Raw genomic sequence first — 18,776 nt, forward strand, 5'->3', positions numbered from 1 at the left:
GCCTATGATTGAGTCTCTCAACCAGTGTCGACACCTCTAGTCCACAAAATAGAATTGGAGATATAGGTTTAACACTATTTGGAAAGCCATTACTGAGCCAAAGATTGCACACTTTTCTTGGTGTGTTCTCTTCTAGGGTTCGCTTTTGGGTCCTTAGCTCAAGCATTTGGGTATTCCTGACCCATGTTGTCCTTTTTGTAGGTAACCTGAGACTTTTTTGTACGTCTTTTGATTTTGTCGCAGAGCTCAATAGTACTGGCTCTGGAACCACAATTTTTTTAGTCCTTTTAGGCCGAAATCATTTTCTTGGCATATGGTTTTTCTTGGGGACTCTACCAAAATCCCATTTAAATTCTCCTAGATTTGGCATGCTTTTAGGTTGGAGATTCTTTTCACTCTTTGGAAAGATATAAATGTTTCTATGTATACTAAGGCTTGCATATGTAATAATGCAATGCTAAAAATTCAAGTATAGGGCAACAAAGTGGCTCTAGAGGTGGCTCACCTGCCAGAGCTTCTCAATCATTGGGGCAATGCATAGTGTACAGTTGCCCAAGTGCCACTAGATTGGGCTTTGACGACCCAGACTCCACTACATAGTTTCCACCGAGGGCATAGCTCCTCTACCTACCACTCCTAAATGCCACATTCCAAGGGCCCTCACTGCTCTCCTAGTGGATGGGATGTTCACCATCACCACTCCACTTCTCCACAGTGTGGCTTGGGGTAGTCAATGGATGCTCCTCCTATTACTCCTATTATTCTTGGTCAGCCTACGCTTGCTGCTGACCCCAAGTGATCATTCCTTCGTCTGGACGTGGCAATCTTGTTGCCCAGGGCGGAGGTTGAGGAAAAAGAATATACTGTTGCTGTTATTGATGACGCGTGGGCTTCTCCTGAGCCACCCTCTAACCCTACTAATGCTTGGGGGTTTCATGATCAACATGACCCTCCTCCCTCAACAAGCACTGCTTTAGCTACTTGAGGGCTACTTTTTGTTTTTTTTTGATGAATAACTTTTAACATTTCCAACTCTGCCATTTGAACTCTCGCAGAGTGATCTTGTATCCCCTACCCCTTTTTTATGAATATGTAACTTTAATATATAATTAATAGAGAAGGGACTATTCATAAAATAAATTAAAAAAAAAAACCATATATTATTTTTATAAGAATTTTTTTTAGCTTTGAAAGTAAGACGATCTTAATATAAATAAATTAACTTTTTTTTATAAGTTTTTAAAAATAATATTCTAATTTTATTTATTTTTGCAAGTACCCATTATCTTATCTTGATATAGATTAATAACTAAAAAAGATAGATAAGATAGGTAATTCCATAATACATAATTTTATAGAAATAAAAAAAAGGCTTCTAAATTATAACTTCAAATACAATGTAGCCATAATTTTTTTGATGAGTAATCCATTTTCTATTAATTAAAATATTAAAGGTACATATTCAAAATATAGCCTGTGAGATACAAGATCACCACACGACATCAGGGTCCAAAACATTTTGATATATTTAGAGGTGGAATTAGTTTAATTAAATTGTCTAACATGTCAACAATGACATCTACCTTACCTAGCAATGCCCATTCATTCTTATTGACCTATCATTACTTTTCACACATGCTCATAAGCTTTTAGGGTTTATTTGGCTACGAGAATAAGAATATGGGAATAGGAATACATATTCTAAAATTGTTATTCTAGAATAGAAAAGAATATGTATTCCTATTCTTGTTTGGTTCAATTGGAATTTGAAGGGGAATTCACGAACCTAAAAAATTATGTTTTCTAAAATAAATAAAACTTGAATAGGAATACATATTCCAGTTCCACCTAATTGCAAATGCTCATTTTTGGGCCAAAATTGGAATATGTATTCCTATTCACAATTTCGATTTGGTACACCCAAATGAAGAATTAAAAATTTTAAGAATTTACATATGCCTATTCCACTCATATTCCTAGTGCCAAACGGATGGTTGATCGAGCTTATTGAGTTTGCCACACATCTCACTATTCATGATTCCACCCGAGGAGATTCATTAGTGAATAAATGGAAAACCTCCTTTTTGTTACCCCTAATGATGTTGGTTGATGGACTTATTCTACGGTGGTACAACTAAAGAGAGGGTTAAATCTTCTATTTATATTCATATAGTTAGATCATGATTTTAATTTATTTAAATTTAAAATAATAATTTTAATTATATTTTGTGTGTTGTAGATTTAATTTCAAATATGCTTTCTTGTTATAAATTCAATTAGTCATTATTAAACCATATATATTATAAAGAAATATTTTTCCTATACATAAGGTTGTCAATTTATTGTCAAAATTTGACAACATAGATAAAATTCTTGTAGGAAATAGCCATAGTCGTTTCTACAATCAAATTCAAAATTTGCAACCTAAGAAGGAATTGTAATTTGAATACTATTTATAAAAATCATGACTAATATGTTACATAGAAGTCATCTTTCAAAACTCTTCAACCTACTTAATTGGAAAAAAATTATACTAAACTTCCTCAAATTATTGTACAAACTAGATTAAATTTTCCACAACACAATGACTAAAATTTTGAGAGAATGCTATGTCAAACTAAAATTATTTATCTATTATACAAGCAAATTCACTCTATATGAAATTTCTTTTTTCAATTATCCATTCCCAATGTATAGTTGACTTGTGTGCACTTGTTTGATGAGATAAACATAAAAATTCCTCTAGAATAGTTTATCCGTAGCCTAACCCAGATCACGACTGATTTGAATACTATTTATAAAATTCATAAATGATATATAACATAGAAGTCATCATTCAAAACTCTTTAACCTACTTAATTGAAAAAAAAATTATACTAAACTTCCTCAAATGATTGTACAAACTAGATTAAATTTTCCACAACACTAAAATGACTAAAATTTAGAGAGAACTCTACATCAAACTAAAATTATTTATCTATTATAGAAGCAAATTCACTCTATAGGAATGTACAGTTGACTTGTGTGCATTTGTTTGATGAGATTAACATAAAATTTCAGCCTAGCATTGTCAATAAAAAAAAAAAAACATAAAAATTCCTCTACAATAGTTTATCCGTAACCTAACCGGCGGTCAGATCACGGCTGATGGGACGTGGCTGCGCCGTTATCTTCGGCCACTCACGTCTGCTTCATCTTTATCCACAAAATGAAATTACTCCTTCCTTACCTTGCGGACTTACCAAATTTATAAAACCCAACTAAAAGTCACATCTTGGGCGTGGAAAACGGCATAACAAATCAATATAAAATACATAACTCTTATTTTCAATCTGGATATAAACAAGCACACAAGGTGGTGTTTGGTTGTACTGAGAGATCCTGCAGCGAGCAACAATGGCAGCTAGAGGATTTTCTTCTCTCTTACAGCGAGCAGTCCGCTCTGCGTCCGCAAGATCATACACTTTTCCACCGTCAGGTGAGAAGACATCTTTTAGTCGATTTTCGCTCTTTATTTTTACACGATAATCACAGTTTGTGCACAGCATGACGCTTGTTGTTTGTTTTCCCTAATTTGCAAGGGTTTTGAAGGTTTTTTTAATGTTTCTGATATCTAAAGATGTAAATGACCAGTCCATAGAGCTGTGCATTTGTAACTGAGAACCTGAAAATGGCCGATTCGCTCTTTCTCAGTTATCTTCTCTCTGGAGTTTCTCGTTTCTTTGAATTTGCACTTTTTTTGGAAAAAAAAATCATTTTTACTATATAATTGAGGTTAAAATTGCTTGGAACTAGCTCCAATTAGCTTACTTTTTGATCTGAAATTTTAAGCCGGCTTATTTTGACACGTTCTCTATCTTTTTCTTGTTTAGTATAAGATTTTTTTTCACGCTAGGAAGTGATTAAATAGTATGATATGTTTAGAGCCATGCATATTCAAATATCCTATGAACTTTATTGAATTAGCCCTTATAATTAGGCGCTGATTTTAAAGGTTCCTTTTTTTTCCGCCGCAATAACGATTTTCTCCAGTTGTGTGCTTTTGTAGAAATTTATATGTTAATGACCTCAAAGATGAAAGAATGTGTTAAATGCATCGAATTTACTCTGATAATCACCGAAAACTTAATTTTAGCATATTTTCATGGTATCTCGTTTTTTAACTCCCCTTTGGTGGAAAGTTTTTTCTTATCTTGGGTGGTTATCGAATATTATGTTAAATTTGAAGCTATGCAGATCAAATAGTCAATAGAAGGTAACCATTTGGCCATTATAATAAGGCCTTGATTTCCATGCAGTCCGTTTTTACCCTGCAGTATGGCGATTTTTCTTCAGTTGCGTGGCTATGGAAAAAAATTATATGTTAATGGTCTTCAAGTTGAAATAACCTGTCAAACGTACCGAATTTGCACTTATCATTGTGCATTTATCATGGATAACTTAAAATTTTGCTAAAGTAGAGTTTGCTTATTTTGGGGGCCCTTGATCTGCAAGTTAAGAATGCCGCAATTTACCTCAAGAATGTTGTGATTTTTTATTGGAAAGTCAGCAAATTTGTCCACGATTTGACTGATTTATTAGCAGTTTTTCTGATTAAAAAACCTTTAATGCTGACCTTCGACAGCCTGTGATTTCTAATGAAACAAAGATGCGATTCTCAATAATCTCAACAGATGAAAAATGGTTGCAAGTCAAATGGAAAATAATCCTCAAATTTTTTATGAAAAATTTGCTTGCACTTGAATGCTCTTGAAACCTGAAACTTCTTCTGGTAATCCAATGACTTTGGCTTTGATTTCATGCTGTACAAAATAGAACATAATATTGTTTTAGCCGATATTGGAGTGACAATTACAATGAGGCTCATCTCCTTATATAGAGTTTGGGAAATGTAACTGACAAAAATAAACATGATGCATATTCGAATTTTAAATGCTAAAAGTATTTTGAAATAACAATACTTATTAAACCATTAAATTTTCTACAATGACTTACGCAGGAAGGCCTTATATTGTAACTGGTTTTGGATGCTAGATTTTCCCATAGGACTTAGTAAGCAACTGAATGTACAAGCAAAGTTGATCAAGGAGTCCTAAACAGAGGATAAGCATGTATAAAGCTCACCATAGACAAATATGTTTTGATTTCAAATATTTATGCTTGGTTATGGATGGATTGGATTTTATTTTGTGATATCCTTGGTTATATACTTTGGGAACTGTGAATATTAACGTGTAAAAATATGTTTATGAAGCCGTATATAGAGTGAAACAATTCTATTATAGATATTACTAATGATAGAGACTAAAGAAAAATTTAAGGTAGAGAAAATTCAGAAATCTAAGAAAGCTTGTATAGAAGGTTTAGTTAATAAGCAACAGGAAAATGATTAAAAGAAAAAAGAGGAATAAACTATTTATATTGAAGAGCCAATGGGCAAAAAAATTGTGAAACCAAAACAGATTCCAGAGTTAGGAAGGTGATGCACAATAGAGACTTACACATCATTTTTAGAGGCTAAAATGATGGACAATAGAGACATGCACATTATTGTGAGATGCAACAATCATGGAGACATTTTACGATATTGAATTAACATTCCAATCACTATGAATCTACATGTAATTGAAGGAGCAATTATGGAAATTGATATTGTCATAGAAGTGATACATATATTGGGCAGAAAATGAAGACTTGCCATGGAGAAAAATGGAATTGAAGTGGCACAATGAAATATGGATCAACAACAGAATCTTGGTACCATCAAGGACAACCTAAAGTGAAGATTGTATACGGATGATTGGTAGTAGCACATGGCTTCATATTTGTGTTAATATATAATATTGTTTTTGGCCTCTTCTCATGTTTTGAGAATAAAACATGCTAAGGGTGTAAAGAATGTACCGAGGTAGATGGTATTCTGGTGCACCAGGTAATATTAAATTAAATTGTTGGTGTATATCTTCTACTTAGTATCTCACTAATTTGTTGGAATAAAGGTATTTATCTAACATGTGGATAAGTGGGAAGTGGTAGGTAGTGGAGCATTATATAATGTAGGCAATAGACTGGGAGGTTATATGGAAATCATTTTATGTACGTGGATCTGATATTGAAATGTAATATCGAGTGCTTCATTTACTTGGAGATATATCAAAGTTATTGTATGTAAGTGGATCTCATATTGAAATAATATTGAGTACTTTTAAATAAGGTGCATTGAGTAAGGTCGACCTACCTAAGGTTTTATTTTCTTTCTGAATATATGGCACCATTCTGTTACTGATAATGTAGGTTTGTGAAATGTTTAAAAGGGGAGTGAATGCCATGAATCAACCTGCTAAATATATTATCTAATAGAAGACTCGAACAATAAATGAGGTGCATATAATTTGCAGTCACTATATACAAGGTAAAGATAGCCTTGTAGGGCACTTCCATTCATTTACAACCTGATCTAGACTTGTCCCACAATTCTGCTTTTGAAGTTAAAGAGAGCAAAGTTCACATTGGATGAAAACTAATGTATTGCTGATTCTTTGGTCATGATAATATAAGTTTAAGTCATCAAGGGTTGGACAATGTTTAAAAGGGATCAACCTCCTGAATGTATGATTTCTAGAACCATAAATGAACTTGGTGTGGTTTGTTATCAACTATAAAGGTAGAAAATAAAGCTACATTTTAGGTCACTGACAAGTGGGACACACCAGTTTTGTTTATGAAACCTCTGCCTTCTTGAAGTCCATAAGAGGATTGTTTCTAATATCAATATACTGTATATATTTAAAAAAATGTTGTAAATTGTAAATAATTTACTGCTTTCTGGTTTTGAACATTTGTTCTCTGCTATGATGCACACATGCCTTAACAAAACAGGTCCAATCGTATACATGTGTAGTGTAAAAGTTAAAGAATTTGGCTAAGGCATTTTTTACTTAGTTAACCAAAGAGACAATGAGAACTGCGAGATATCGCATCCATAATACATAAAACAAGTGTTACTGCTTTCTGAATATATTCTTTGTAGAAGATAAATCTAATTGTACAAAGCGTTGACCAGAAGTATGTTCATACATACATACATACATACATGTATGTACATACATACATACATACATACATACATACATACATACATACATACATATATATATATATATATATATATGTTTACGAGATTAATTTAATCATATACCGGGTTATCTAAAGGCAGGTCTTTATATAGAGGTGATCTTTGACATCTTTCCTGAATATAACGGCCTCAATATGAACAGTAGTAATTGGGCAAACTTGTCTGGATTGAGATTCCCATTGGTGGTTAAAAGTTTTCATGGTTTCTTAAACAGATGGTATGTAAGAGAAATATACCCATTACCTGACTTCTGTTTGACAAACTTTGAAGGAGTTTTCAATTGTTGGCAAAGTAATTTTACACGGTTGCGTGTTCATATAAAGTATAATAACTTTTTTTTCATACCATGTCCTTTGATTTAATCTGTCTTGGATTTTTACAGACTTGGTTTTCAAATTGTGCATTTCTTGCACATGTGCTCTTCATATCTGAAAATAGAAACTTGGAAAATCTGAAATTCAAGTTACATGATGTTTTTCAATGTTCATTGATATCATGACTTATCTATTTTGTTTATTCCACATGAATTGTTGTTAATAGAATTTCAAGTGTTTTGAAAAATATTGGTTTTAAATTTTCTCCAACTGTGATTCATTATAGTTATATCAAAAGAAGAATCCATATGGAATAAAAGATTTCGAAGGTTTGGGACTGCTGCAACTGCTTTAGAAGATGCTATAAAACCTCCAGTTGAACTCAAGTATACACAGCTTCTAATCAATGGCCAGTTTGTCGATGCAGCATCTGGTAAGTTTCTAACACTGAAGCTTCTCTTAGATTATTAGTGTTGTCAAAATCTCAATGTGCCACATCTTTTGCAATATGATTTGAATCATTTGTTGTTATCTACTTTGTTTCCTTTACTTTGTAGTTATACCATTATGCAGTATGGCAGTAACTGGTGTCTTCCAGATATTTTTTTCTGCTGATGCAACCTCATGATAACAGAAAATATTGGTTTTGATGATAGGAAAAACATTTCCAACAATTGACCCTAGAACAGGGGATTTGATAACTCATGTTGCGGAAGGTGATGCGGAAGATGTGGACAGAGCTGTAAAGGCCGCTAGAAAAGCGTTTGATGAAGGACCTTGGCCGAAGATGACTGCCTATGTAATTTCATTTCTTTTAAGTGACAGAAACTCTCTTTTTTGTCAGATGACTGAATTTTAAAACATTGATGGGTTGCATCTTGTTTGTGTTTGACGTTTTAATGTGGCCATGCTTCAGGAGAGATCATGTGTTATTTTCCGTTTCGCTGATTTGCTAGAAAAGCACAATGATGAAATTGCAACTTTGGAAACATGGGACAATGGGAAGCCTTACGAACAAGCAGCTGCAGTTGAAGTTCCGATGGCAGTACGACTAATTCGTTACTACGCAGGTGATGCATAGATACAAGCCAAGAGACAACAATTGTTTCAGTCTGGTCCATAATTAATGAGTTCAAACTCAATTTTGTTTGCTTATTTTGGTTCTACAGATGTTTTGTTTGGCATTGATAAGTTTATTGGATTCTTTTGTTTGTAATGACAAACAGGTTGGGCAGATAAGATACACGGACTGACTCTTCCAGCAGATGGTCCTTACCATGTTCAAACACTTCACGAGCCTATTGGAGTGGCAGGTCAAATCATTCCATGGAATTTTCCATTACTTATGTTTTGTTGGAAAGTTTTGCCTGCACTAGCTACTGGGTGTACTGTTGTACTGAAATCTGCTGAGCAAACACCTTTAACTGCTCTTTATGCTGCAAAGCTTGCACATGAGGTATGCTTTTATTGATAGAATGTGTTAGATTTCATGTCTTTTTTTTCATGTACACTGTGGTCATTATTTATGATCTTTTTTTAAAATTCTAGATATATATGTTTAGTAACTAAAACATTACAGATGTGTTCGCTCCGGTGTTTTTATTGGGCACTGCTATTATGAATTTTCAAGAGAAAATAAAATGTGGTTTTTGCTTGGATAAAAAATATGAAATGGATTTCACTCTTCATCTTCAAGAGGAAGGTAGCCAGTAAGCTATGAAGATAGTCATTGAGAACCTTCTTCATATTTATGATTGTTTTAAATAGTGTGCTCGCTTTTCATTAAATGTCTTTTATGAACTATATTGTTTCCTTTCCACTATTTAATGCTATGTGTTATTAGACTTGGTTCTTGAGAAAGTATCGTAAAAATATTAGCCAGTTTATCTTGAAGCCTTGTAATTTCATTAATTTACTTACCGCTTGGTATTATCAAGTTTGAACTTTGTGTTGACCAATAGAGTGTGACATTTGGTTAACTAGTACATTTTGTGCACACAAATTTGTGTCAATTTTGTTTGATTATTTATCAAAAAACAGTAACACTATAAATGAAGAACCTATGAATAGAAACCTGTAGATATATTCTTGAGAAAATTTCATTGATATTTTTAGTATGCAAGATGTTGTATTTCAATTGGAATGTGGGAAGAAACCTTATGTTTGTTTACTTTTCACTTTCTTCTTATTTGATTCCCCTTGAACTCATAAATAATATTTCACTCAATTTTTTGAAGAAAGAACACCAAGTAATTATATCGATTCAACTGATACTATCATAAGGATATATTGTTATAAGCTATGTCTGAAACTTGAAAAAGTAGTATTGTGGCCTACGGCCTCACTGGAACCATTATTTGAACCTATATCATATTAAAAAATCCATATTTAGTTTGCTATATATTCAGTCACTGCTCTCTGTAGGTTGCGAATGAACAGAAACAATTAAATGGCCATTTTGCTCATATGTCATACCTTTGAATGAAGTCAGGTTCTTTGCTTCCATTAGATTACAGTATTTTTATTTTTAATCTAGTTAGATTTCTTACTTATCCTATCTACCTTCCTGCCCATTATTATAAACTAAGAATGAAACTAAAATCAGACCATTCTAATGATAGGCAGTGCAATTTAAATTCAATATACACAGTATTTTGTACATAGCTGTTTACCATACTGTTCACTTTTCGTAATAATTGCCCACGAAGAGGGTTCATTTGAATCATAATCCCACTATGTTGATACTTGAACTGCCCTAATATCAAGTTTTAAACAATGATTTGAGATGCTTGGAAACCTGTCTTTAAACATATTTTGTGGAAATGATAGTAGTTCCAAACACAGTTAGAACTGACAATGAGTGAACAGAAAGGTAGGCTGGTAGATGTGTACTTGGTCAAATTCGAATAAACTCCTTTCTGGTGGAAGCCTGCATTCTATAAGTTGAAAAAGGAGTTTGCGGAAGGCTTGTACTTCTTGGCATGGTCATAAGCAACTTCATAATGCCTTAAGGATATCCTTTCATTTCCACTTGTGATATGATCTTAGTTACCGAGAAACTTATAGCCTGACACTTGGTATTAGTTTCCTGTATCACAAATGTGTCATAGTCGCAGAGACACATATGAGGATGTCTTCAAATGGTCAGACTTTGGATGAAATATTTTGCGTCTTTATGTGTCTCAAGGAAGTTTCCCTTGCATATCTGGATGTGTTTAGAAAGTTTGTTTCGAAAAGTAGGAATTTTTCTTTAGAAGTTCCTCATATATCATATAAATTAAATTGGTTATTTTTCTAAAGCACTGGCATTTGGCTTAAAATAACTAAAAGTATTAAATAAATACACTAGTCTGTTAGTTTTCTATTTTTGAATGAAATTATACAATTTTTTTTTCCCTAGTAGAAAGGTTTTTTTCAGTGTTACCCGGGTGCATGCACTCGGGTCAAAAACCCAGCATACCGGGTGCACGTACATCCTTGGTGTGGGTACGTCATGCACCTGAGTAACCCCACCACGCAAAATGCGCGACCGCACTGGTCAGAGCACTTGGGTGGGACGCAAGGACGCGGGTGTGTTCGGGGGGTAGGGGTAAGCGGGGTGCGGCTGACACATTACCCGAGTCAAAAACCCAACACATTGGGTGCGCGTACGTCCTTGGTGTGGGTGCATCATGCACCTGAGTATCCCTACCACGCAAAAAGCGCAGCCGCACCGGTCAGAGCACCCAGGTGGGATGCAAGGATGCAGGTGTGTTCGGGGTGCAGGGGTACGTGGGGTGTGGCTGACACGTTGGCTAAAAAGTCAAAAAAAAAAAAAAAAACATAATTTGGTAGGCGTCCCATGAGATCTATTTTGTTTTTGATATTCATATTCGAACAATGAATTTTGAATCTTTCATCTTTGTCGTTTGATAAATTGATAGTCAATGGTTGACTTACATGGTACAATGCGTGGTTTATATTTATCATTTATCATTATCATTATTATCATCATGTTTACAAGTTTTAGCATTTTACCAAGTTCAATGGTCATTGGTAATGGTTATGAAGTTTCAAGTTTGAACTTATGGTTCGTGAATCACATTTCAATTTTCTATATTCAACCATATTTGGTATGTTATATTGAAGTATCATTTCATAATTAACATTTTCAGTCATATATATATATTATGCAACCCCCCCGCCCCGCCTCCTCCTGCCTCCACACCCCCGCCGTCCCCCCATCGTCCCCAGATTGAGGCCCCTTTTTTCCCACACCCAAAGCTCATCCCAACACCCCCCTGCACCACGCACCCTTGCGCCGGTGTAACACTGGTTATTTTCGTTAAGCCTAATGAGGTACTAGCAAGGAGAGAAACAATAAAAATGATTAAGATATCTATGTGCACTGAAGTTTTATCAAAATCTTTTTTTTTTTTTTCAATAATGGCATTTTCTACGTGCTTCCCATTTACTGCCTTTGGATGATTATGGTCTAAAATTTAACTATTCATATCATGATGGCAAAGTTGACATTTATTTCAGTACTTCAGAAGTGTTAGTTTTTAATTTTTAAGAAATTTACATATTCCAAGTTTTCCGAGTTCTTGTCTCCATTTTTATGAAAACTGGCACATCAATACTCATTCCCATTTCCTGGTAACTGTGGATATAACCTGATCTGAACATAGAAAGAATTATGGTCATTTTTTTCTTCAGTTGATCTCAACTACCTTTGGTTTTTGAATACTGAGATTATTGTCACAATGGGAAGGCTGTGTGATTACTTGCATTTTTTCATAAAATAGCACTAGGAGTAGGGGGCACCATTAGGGATGAATTTGATGAGATCAATTTTATTAGCGTTTTTCTTTGACCAGCTAAATATGATTTGTTAATATTACAGCTTGAGCCTTTTGATTTGTGAAGATGGTAACTAATAAACATATGCTATATTTTGGCTTTGTGCAGGCTGGACTGCCTCCTGGTGTCCTGAATGTTATTTCAGGCTTTGGGCCAACTGCAGGAGCTGCCATGTCAAAACACATGGATATTGACAAGGTGCTTAATTATTTACATGTTTTATTAATATACTTACTATATTTATCTTTTTCCTGTCTATGCATGTGTAAAGATGCAACCCTTAGTTCTCTGCATGCACTGTTAATGTATCTCAAGTGTTGTATTTATTTCATATTGGGCTGCTCAATGAAAGTCTACAACAGATAATTTCTTAATAATTCATTGGGAGTAACAATACTAGAATCATTCGTTCTTTTGCTTGTGAACATTACTGGTGTAGTATATGAATGCACTGGATATTTATATTGGAAGAAGGGCTTTTTATCATAGTTTGCATAAATGCTTATAAATTCTCCATGTCTTGGTGGACAAAGAATTTTAAAGTGAAATATTAATTAAAGGTATGTGACATCTTATTTAGCAAGATCATCGTTTAAATTTTTCTTTTTTCGATGAAAAAATAAATTTTTTTCTGTATTAGGTACAATATGCCCTGTAATGGTAGAAAATTGATTATTCTATATCTGAAGAATAACTGCCCTTGAGTTAGTGTTAGACTATAAAGGTCTCTTTTCTGATATATCTGTTGAAAACATCATGCCCCATAGAGTGTTATTGTTACAAAGCCTTCTAAGAAGGCTAATCAATTTGAGTCCAACATAGTTAGTTACGGCAGTTCTTTAGGCATCGATCTCTTATTTTCTTTAGGTTCGAGTAGGCTTAATCAGAAATACTTACCCACATTTGATGATGACTGATCTATTGTCATTTATTTTTTCTTAGCTTGCATTCACAGGGTCAACTGCCACTGGTCAAGAGGTATTGAAACTAGCTGCAACAAGCAACCTTAAGACAGTGACACTTGAACTAGGAGGGAAGTCTCCTTTTATTGTATGTGAAGATGCAGATGTTGATCAGGCTGCTGAGCTTGCACACTTCGCTTTATTTTTCAACCAGGCAAGGAGTTCGGTTTCATATATGTATCTAATCTTTTTATGTTAATATTTGACCAATGCTTATCAAATCACTATCTACTCCAGGGCCAATGCTGCTGCGCTGGATCTCGGACATATGTGCATGAAAGCATCTATGATGAATTTGTAGAAAAAGCAAAAGCTCGGTGTTTAAGTCGTATTGTTGGTGATCCTTTTAAAAAAGGTGTAGAACAAGGTCCTCAGGTAGGCCATTTTCTGCACAGCTATGAAGTTTTGAGTGTCTGTTTGCTCAGAAGGATATTGGTAGTCTCAATGAAAATTAGAGGGAGCAAGCTTAAAGCACCAAATTAAGGCCTTATTTTGTTTGTGTAGACTGTGTCTATTTAGTTTCAAGATTAATCAAACAGCAGGGAAGATTCGTTTTGCTTTGCAGCTCCATACATGATATACACTATGAGATTTCAAGATGCTAACAGGTCAATTTTCCAACCTCCTAATGATTGGTCACAGTATGCTTATGAAATTCTAATGCATTCCTTCCTCTCATGATGTTTTCATTGCTTAGTGTCGTAACTGATGGGAAACACCTTAAGCAGTGTGCTTTCTGAGGTGAAGGGATGTTATCACCAAAAACAATTCTTTCAACAGGATGGAAAAATACAAGAGATTCTCCTTGCACCATTAGCTATTATATTACAGCCTCCTTAAAACATCCATTTTCTTGATATTATGATCCATCACTAAGATTACTGCAATATGTTCAACCTTTTCTGAGAATACTGGTTTCTATCACATACTGTTTTGAAATAGTTTTTAGGTTAACCTTCTAATCAACTTCGTATGGGAGAAACATATTTTCCTTTAATTACAGATGGTATTATTCTGGTTCAGATAGTCAGTCACAGGGTTCATTGCACAGACTGTGGGAGGGACAAAATGCTGATTTGAGAAGCATTCATTATAACAAGCTCTTACTTCAAAGAGCTCTCATAAAGCATTGATCTTTTATGAAGGTACAACTTTTTTGAAAGAGATCACAAGACCTCTTACAATACGAAGCTATTTCAACACTCCCCAAAAATAATCCAACAATAACACGAGCAACTTGAGAATGCAATAGAACATGTTGAATCTTATTTATTCCATTAGGAATAGATATTCCACCACTTATACAAAAATTATTATATTAGCCAAGTTGGCTTTCAAATATTGAAACTAGACCTTTCAAGCTTACAACTTCCTAAGGATGTAATCCTTTCTTCATGAGGACCTTACACCACTCCAACAAAAACCTAAAAACCACTTCAATAACTCCCACAATTCCCACCCAACTACCAACCACCTCCACAAATGATGTAAGAATATCTTTATATAGGGGCTCAATTATAATGAATGACCAAGATTGATTTGAAATCAAGGGCCAAGATTAAACCACAAAAGCCCTATTTAGGGTTTCCATAACCATAGCTACAAATATTGAATGCCCACCCATTTACAATTAAGCACCACCATGTGGGGCACTTGGAAAATTACATTGCCTTCACAGGCCAATTAAAAAATAGGTTAGACTTAACCAATGGATAAGGTGCAACTATCTTGCTACAAATATTAAATGCATGATATAATTTCATAAATGCCTAAAGCATTATATTAAATTAGAAACCTTCCTCAAACTTCTAGAATGCCACTTATACACCTTGATAAATGAAAAGTTACAAAAGTAACTTAATGATTATTTTTTCTTTTTCTCTTATTTTCTTCTTTTCTTTTTTCCTCATTTCTTCCTCTCTATTTTTGGATGATGCAAAATTGCTCTTACAACCTAGAAGCTCTTGTATCAAATCATGTTCACACCCTTCCATCATGCATTCCCCCTATCAGGTAACTTGTGTTTTTTTTCCACTAGCACAATTGATCAGAGACTTGTTTATGTCATTCTTCTTAGAATCTTTCATGCAGATGGCCCATTCCTAGTTTACTTACAACCATGGTGCACTCTAAATGGCTATTTGTTGTAAGGACTTGACTAGAAATAGTGATTGGATAGTGTGAGAAACATTGTTTTTCTCTCTGTTTCCGTATTGTTTCTAACTTTTGAACGCTTAGATTGGAGATGCCTCATATGCATGGTGTCTTTTTTTATTTGTTATACAACTTCCTTTAGTCATATATAAGCATTTATACAACTTCTTTTACTTTTGTATTTCCCTTGATTATAGTAAAAGATATCTGATATTTGAATTTTAACATAGTAGAGGTTTAGTTTTCAGGCTTTTGGCAATGGTAGTTTTTACAATTGTGTTGCCTAATTTCTATACAATCTCAAAAGAAGTCATTGATCACTCTTTGTAATAAGCATTTATCTATTCCATTTAGGAATGAAGATAACTTGTTGCAGGCTCAGTTCTATATTTATCTACCTATTTCCCTTGCAATGTGTTTCCTTCCTTTTCATATATGTCACAATTACTTATTAACACAGTCACTGTGTTTGAATTCTGCCTGGGATCTGCATTTTTGGTCTCTGATTGTTTCTTGATCTTAGATTATACCACTGAACTTAAATCATCAGTGGACATGAAAGGCAGTCTGACAATGATTCAGCCCCCTTACACTTAATCCATAGAATTAAGCATACTGCGTTAAATAGCTTGTAGTTTGTGCTCGCCTATGATTGACACGAAAAATTGGAAACAAAATGACCCTGCTCAAGTAGAAATTTCAGTCTGGAAATATTTCTGGACATTTTCAACTGTAAGGATCTTCATCACCTTGATATATAATTTCTAGAGTTTGCTTCTGCAAATGTCCTTGGCTAGTTTTAGTGATTTACTACTCAAGATATGCAAGCTGCTTGCATTTTCAGCTGGGGCTGTTTCTATTGTCTTTTCTTCTATTTGTATGATGTGGATATGCATCACATCCTTGTGCCATGGCCTTCCATGGTGGTTTCTTTATTGAGTTGTATTATTGATGATGTCTTTTCCTCCCTTACAAGCCCATATGATAATGAATTTTCCCCCTAATTTTGGCATTTGTAATGGAATATGGGCATTATTTTAGCTCATCCGCAAGTCTTCAAGGCTTCCTGTGCATATTTAAAAGGCGATTATCTTTATTGATGCTTCTTCTCTGTATTTTCATTACTGTCTCTAATGCCTTTTCATCTGCCAGTATGTTGCAGCTGAGCTTCCTTCTCCTTGATTCATTTGAAAATTTTCTTTTGGAATGGCTGCAGATTGACCAGGAGCAGTTCAACAAAATTATGGGTTATATCAAGGCTGGGAAGGAAAGTGACGCAACTCTTGTAACAGGTGGGGAGCAAATTGGGACTAAGGGCTTCTATATTATGCCTACAATTTTCGCAGATGTTCAGGTACAGTTAATAACGTGTGTTGGTTGCCACTCTCTTTTCTCAATTTCAGATGCTGATTAGATTAAATTGATTACAGGATAATGTATGCTAGTGTCTTGGGTTTCCTCAATTATAAATTGTTTTGATTATTGTTGTAAATAGGGTTGTCAATTAGTAAAATTTTTACCTTTCCATTTTTATACTCATGTTTGCAGTATTTAGTATTTACACTTGCCATGTTCATGATAAAACAGGATGGCATGCCCATAGCCACAGATGAAATATTTGGCCCAGTGCAATCAATTATGAAATACAAGTAAGTAAAAAACAAAGAATCAAATTCATTTTGCAGGTAGTTACTGACGAATATCTATTTTAAAAAGACTTATGCGAATTGTACTCTATTTCCATACCAGTTCACTTTTTTATTTTTTGAAGTTATTGCTTTTTGTGTATAGGGTAATAGTCGTGTCCAAAGAGTTTGGTATATTCATTTACATAAATACAAATAGGGAACTATATAGTCATGATGAACAGGGTACATAAACAAGAAAATCTCAATGAAAAGTTATTGAAGGTTTTTCCTCTCTTATTCTTTTTTTCTTAACTTATAATTTTGATGATCCTAGTACAAGTCAATATCCTCCAATTGTATAGTGGCTCATTAGTTTGTGTTGTCATGTGCAGAAACTTGGATGAAGTTGTAAAGCGTGCAAACGCTTCTCGATATGGCTTGGCAGCAGGAGTGTTTACTAAGAGTTTAGACACTGCCAACACTCTCACTCGTGCATTACGCGTGGGGACTGTTTGGATCAATTGCTTCGACACTTTTGATGCAGCTATACCATTTGGTGGGTATAAGATGAGTGGTCAAGGAAGGGAAAAAGGTATCTACAGTCTCCAGAATTACTTACAGGTTAAAGCTGTTGTCTCTCCTCTCTCTAACGCAGCTTGGTTGTAGACTGTTATTCTCTCAACTCGACTAGAAGTTGTTCTGCTATGTAGATTTGGAGCATTTTCAAATAGCTAAACATGCTTTCAAGTTGTTCTGGTTTGAACCACACTATTCATCTTTCCGTATTGATACAAGGGAAACATGGTTTTCTAGTTGTAAAGATGGGGTTCATATAAATGTATCCACTAGCTTGAGAAATTTCTGAACTCAATTATAATGTTCATGTAATAAATTAGAAATCTACGTTGGTTTTCACTGTTTTCAAGACAATTATTGGTCTGGGCTTGTCGTCTTGATTTGGTTTTATTTTAAAGTAAATCAAATTACTGGGTTGAATGTAATGACTGCAATGTGAATACTAATGTTGATTTTTTAAAATTTTGCTTAATGATGTTAATTTAATGCATTACATTGCTGATTTTGGAGCATTTTTTGGTCAAAAAGTTGAAAACCTAAAATATGGAGTTCATTTTGTTGAAAAATTGAAAACCTAAAATTTGGAGCTCAGAGAGCAGCAATAGTTGATAGTGCTGTTAATGAATTGTGGGAAGATGGTACTTGAAAATTGTGCAAAATGTAGATTTTTTCTCAGGTTCTAAACAGTGAACCTTCATATCACACTGTTTACTAGAACAAAATTCTCTGGAAGCTTATGCACTAGAGAACAGGGCAATGCAAATATAGTGCTTTCACAGTTCTTAAACTATGACTGCCACAGAACAGTTTGTAAATGATTGTAATGGTGGATCAACAGGCTTCAATTGATTCCTTACATTAAACATAGAATAGATATGATCCCAGTAAAAGAAAGTTTTGCAAGGTCAGAAGTCACGTAGAAAGTTGAACTGTGAAAAATAAATCAAGAACTTATTTTTGATCTTCCATCCTATGTAACTAAATGACTTCATTCTTCTATTATTTTCCTGCCACATCTATTTGGAGACATTGTCCTGCTTTTATTGTGCTGTGATGCCTATTTGGCAAAATTGAAGAGTTTTTTCTGGCAAAAATAAATAAATTGAAGAGTTACGTACTAGTTGAGAGAATCGCTGTAACTGCACTTACAAAGATGACAGACATG

At 34.2% G+C, this 18,776-nt stretch overlaps 1 protein-coding gene across 1 annotated transcript; it reads left to right on the plus strand.

Annotated features, from left to right (window-relative positions):
* The first annotated feature begins 3,336 nt into the window (after positions 1 to 3,336).
* LOC149559161 (benzaldehyde dehydrogenase, mitochondrial-like) lies at positions 3,337 to 17,965 on the plus strand. Its single transcript, XM_089833074.1, has 11 exons — positions 3,337 to 3,478; positions 7,736 to 7,882; positions 8,106 to 8,248; positions 8,366 to 8,519; positions 8,676 to 8,905; positions 12,400 to 12,489; positions 13,234 to 13,407; positions 13,491 to 13,628; positions 16,624 to 16,761; positions 16,995 to 17,056; positions 17,428 to 17,965. The coding sequence occupies exons 1-11, from the start codon at positions 3,397 to 3,399 to the stop codon at positions 17,699 to 17,701; spliced, it is 1,632 nt and encodes a 543-aa protein (XP_089689200.1). The 5' UTR covers positions 3,337 to 3,396; the 3' UTR covers positions 17,702 to 17,965.
* The last annotated feature ends 811 nt before the right edge of the window (positions 17,966 to 18,776 follow it).

Source organism: Cupressus sempervirens, chromosome 5, assembly GCF_028749045.1.
Source record: "Cupressus sempervirens isolate cs-2001-9-10 chromosome 5, ASM2874904v1, whole genome shotgun sequence".
NCBI classification, from domain to species: domain Eukaryota; kingdom Viridiplantae; phylum Streptophyta; class Pinopsida; order Cupressales; family Cupressaceae; genus Cupressus; species Cupressus sempervirens.

What these genes read in the sequence shown, in the direction of transcription:
- LOC149559161 (XM_089833074.1), top strand. Translation starts at nt 3,397, where the DNA reads ATGGCAGCTAGAGGATTTTCTTCTCTCTTACAGCGAGCAGTCCGCTCT. An exon ending in GTTTGTCGATGCAGCATCTG is followed by an intron (nt 7,883 to 8,105) that starts GTAAGTTTCTAA and finishes TTTTGATGATAG; the next exon opens with GAAAAACATTTCCAACAATT. An exon ending in TCGCTTTATTTTTCAACCAG is followed by an intron (nt 13,408 to 13,490) that starts GCAAGGAGTTCG and finishes TATCTACTCCAG; the next exon opens with GGCCAATGCTGCTGCGCTGG.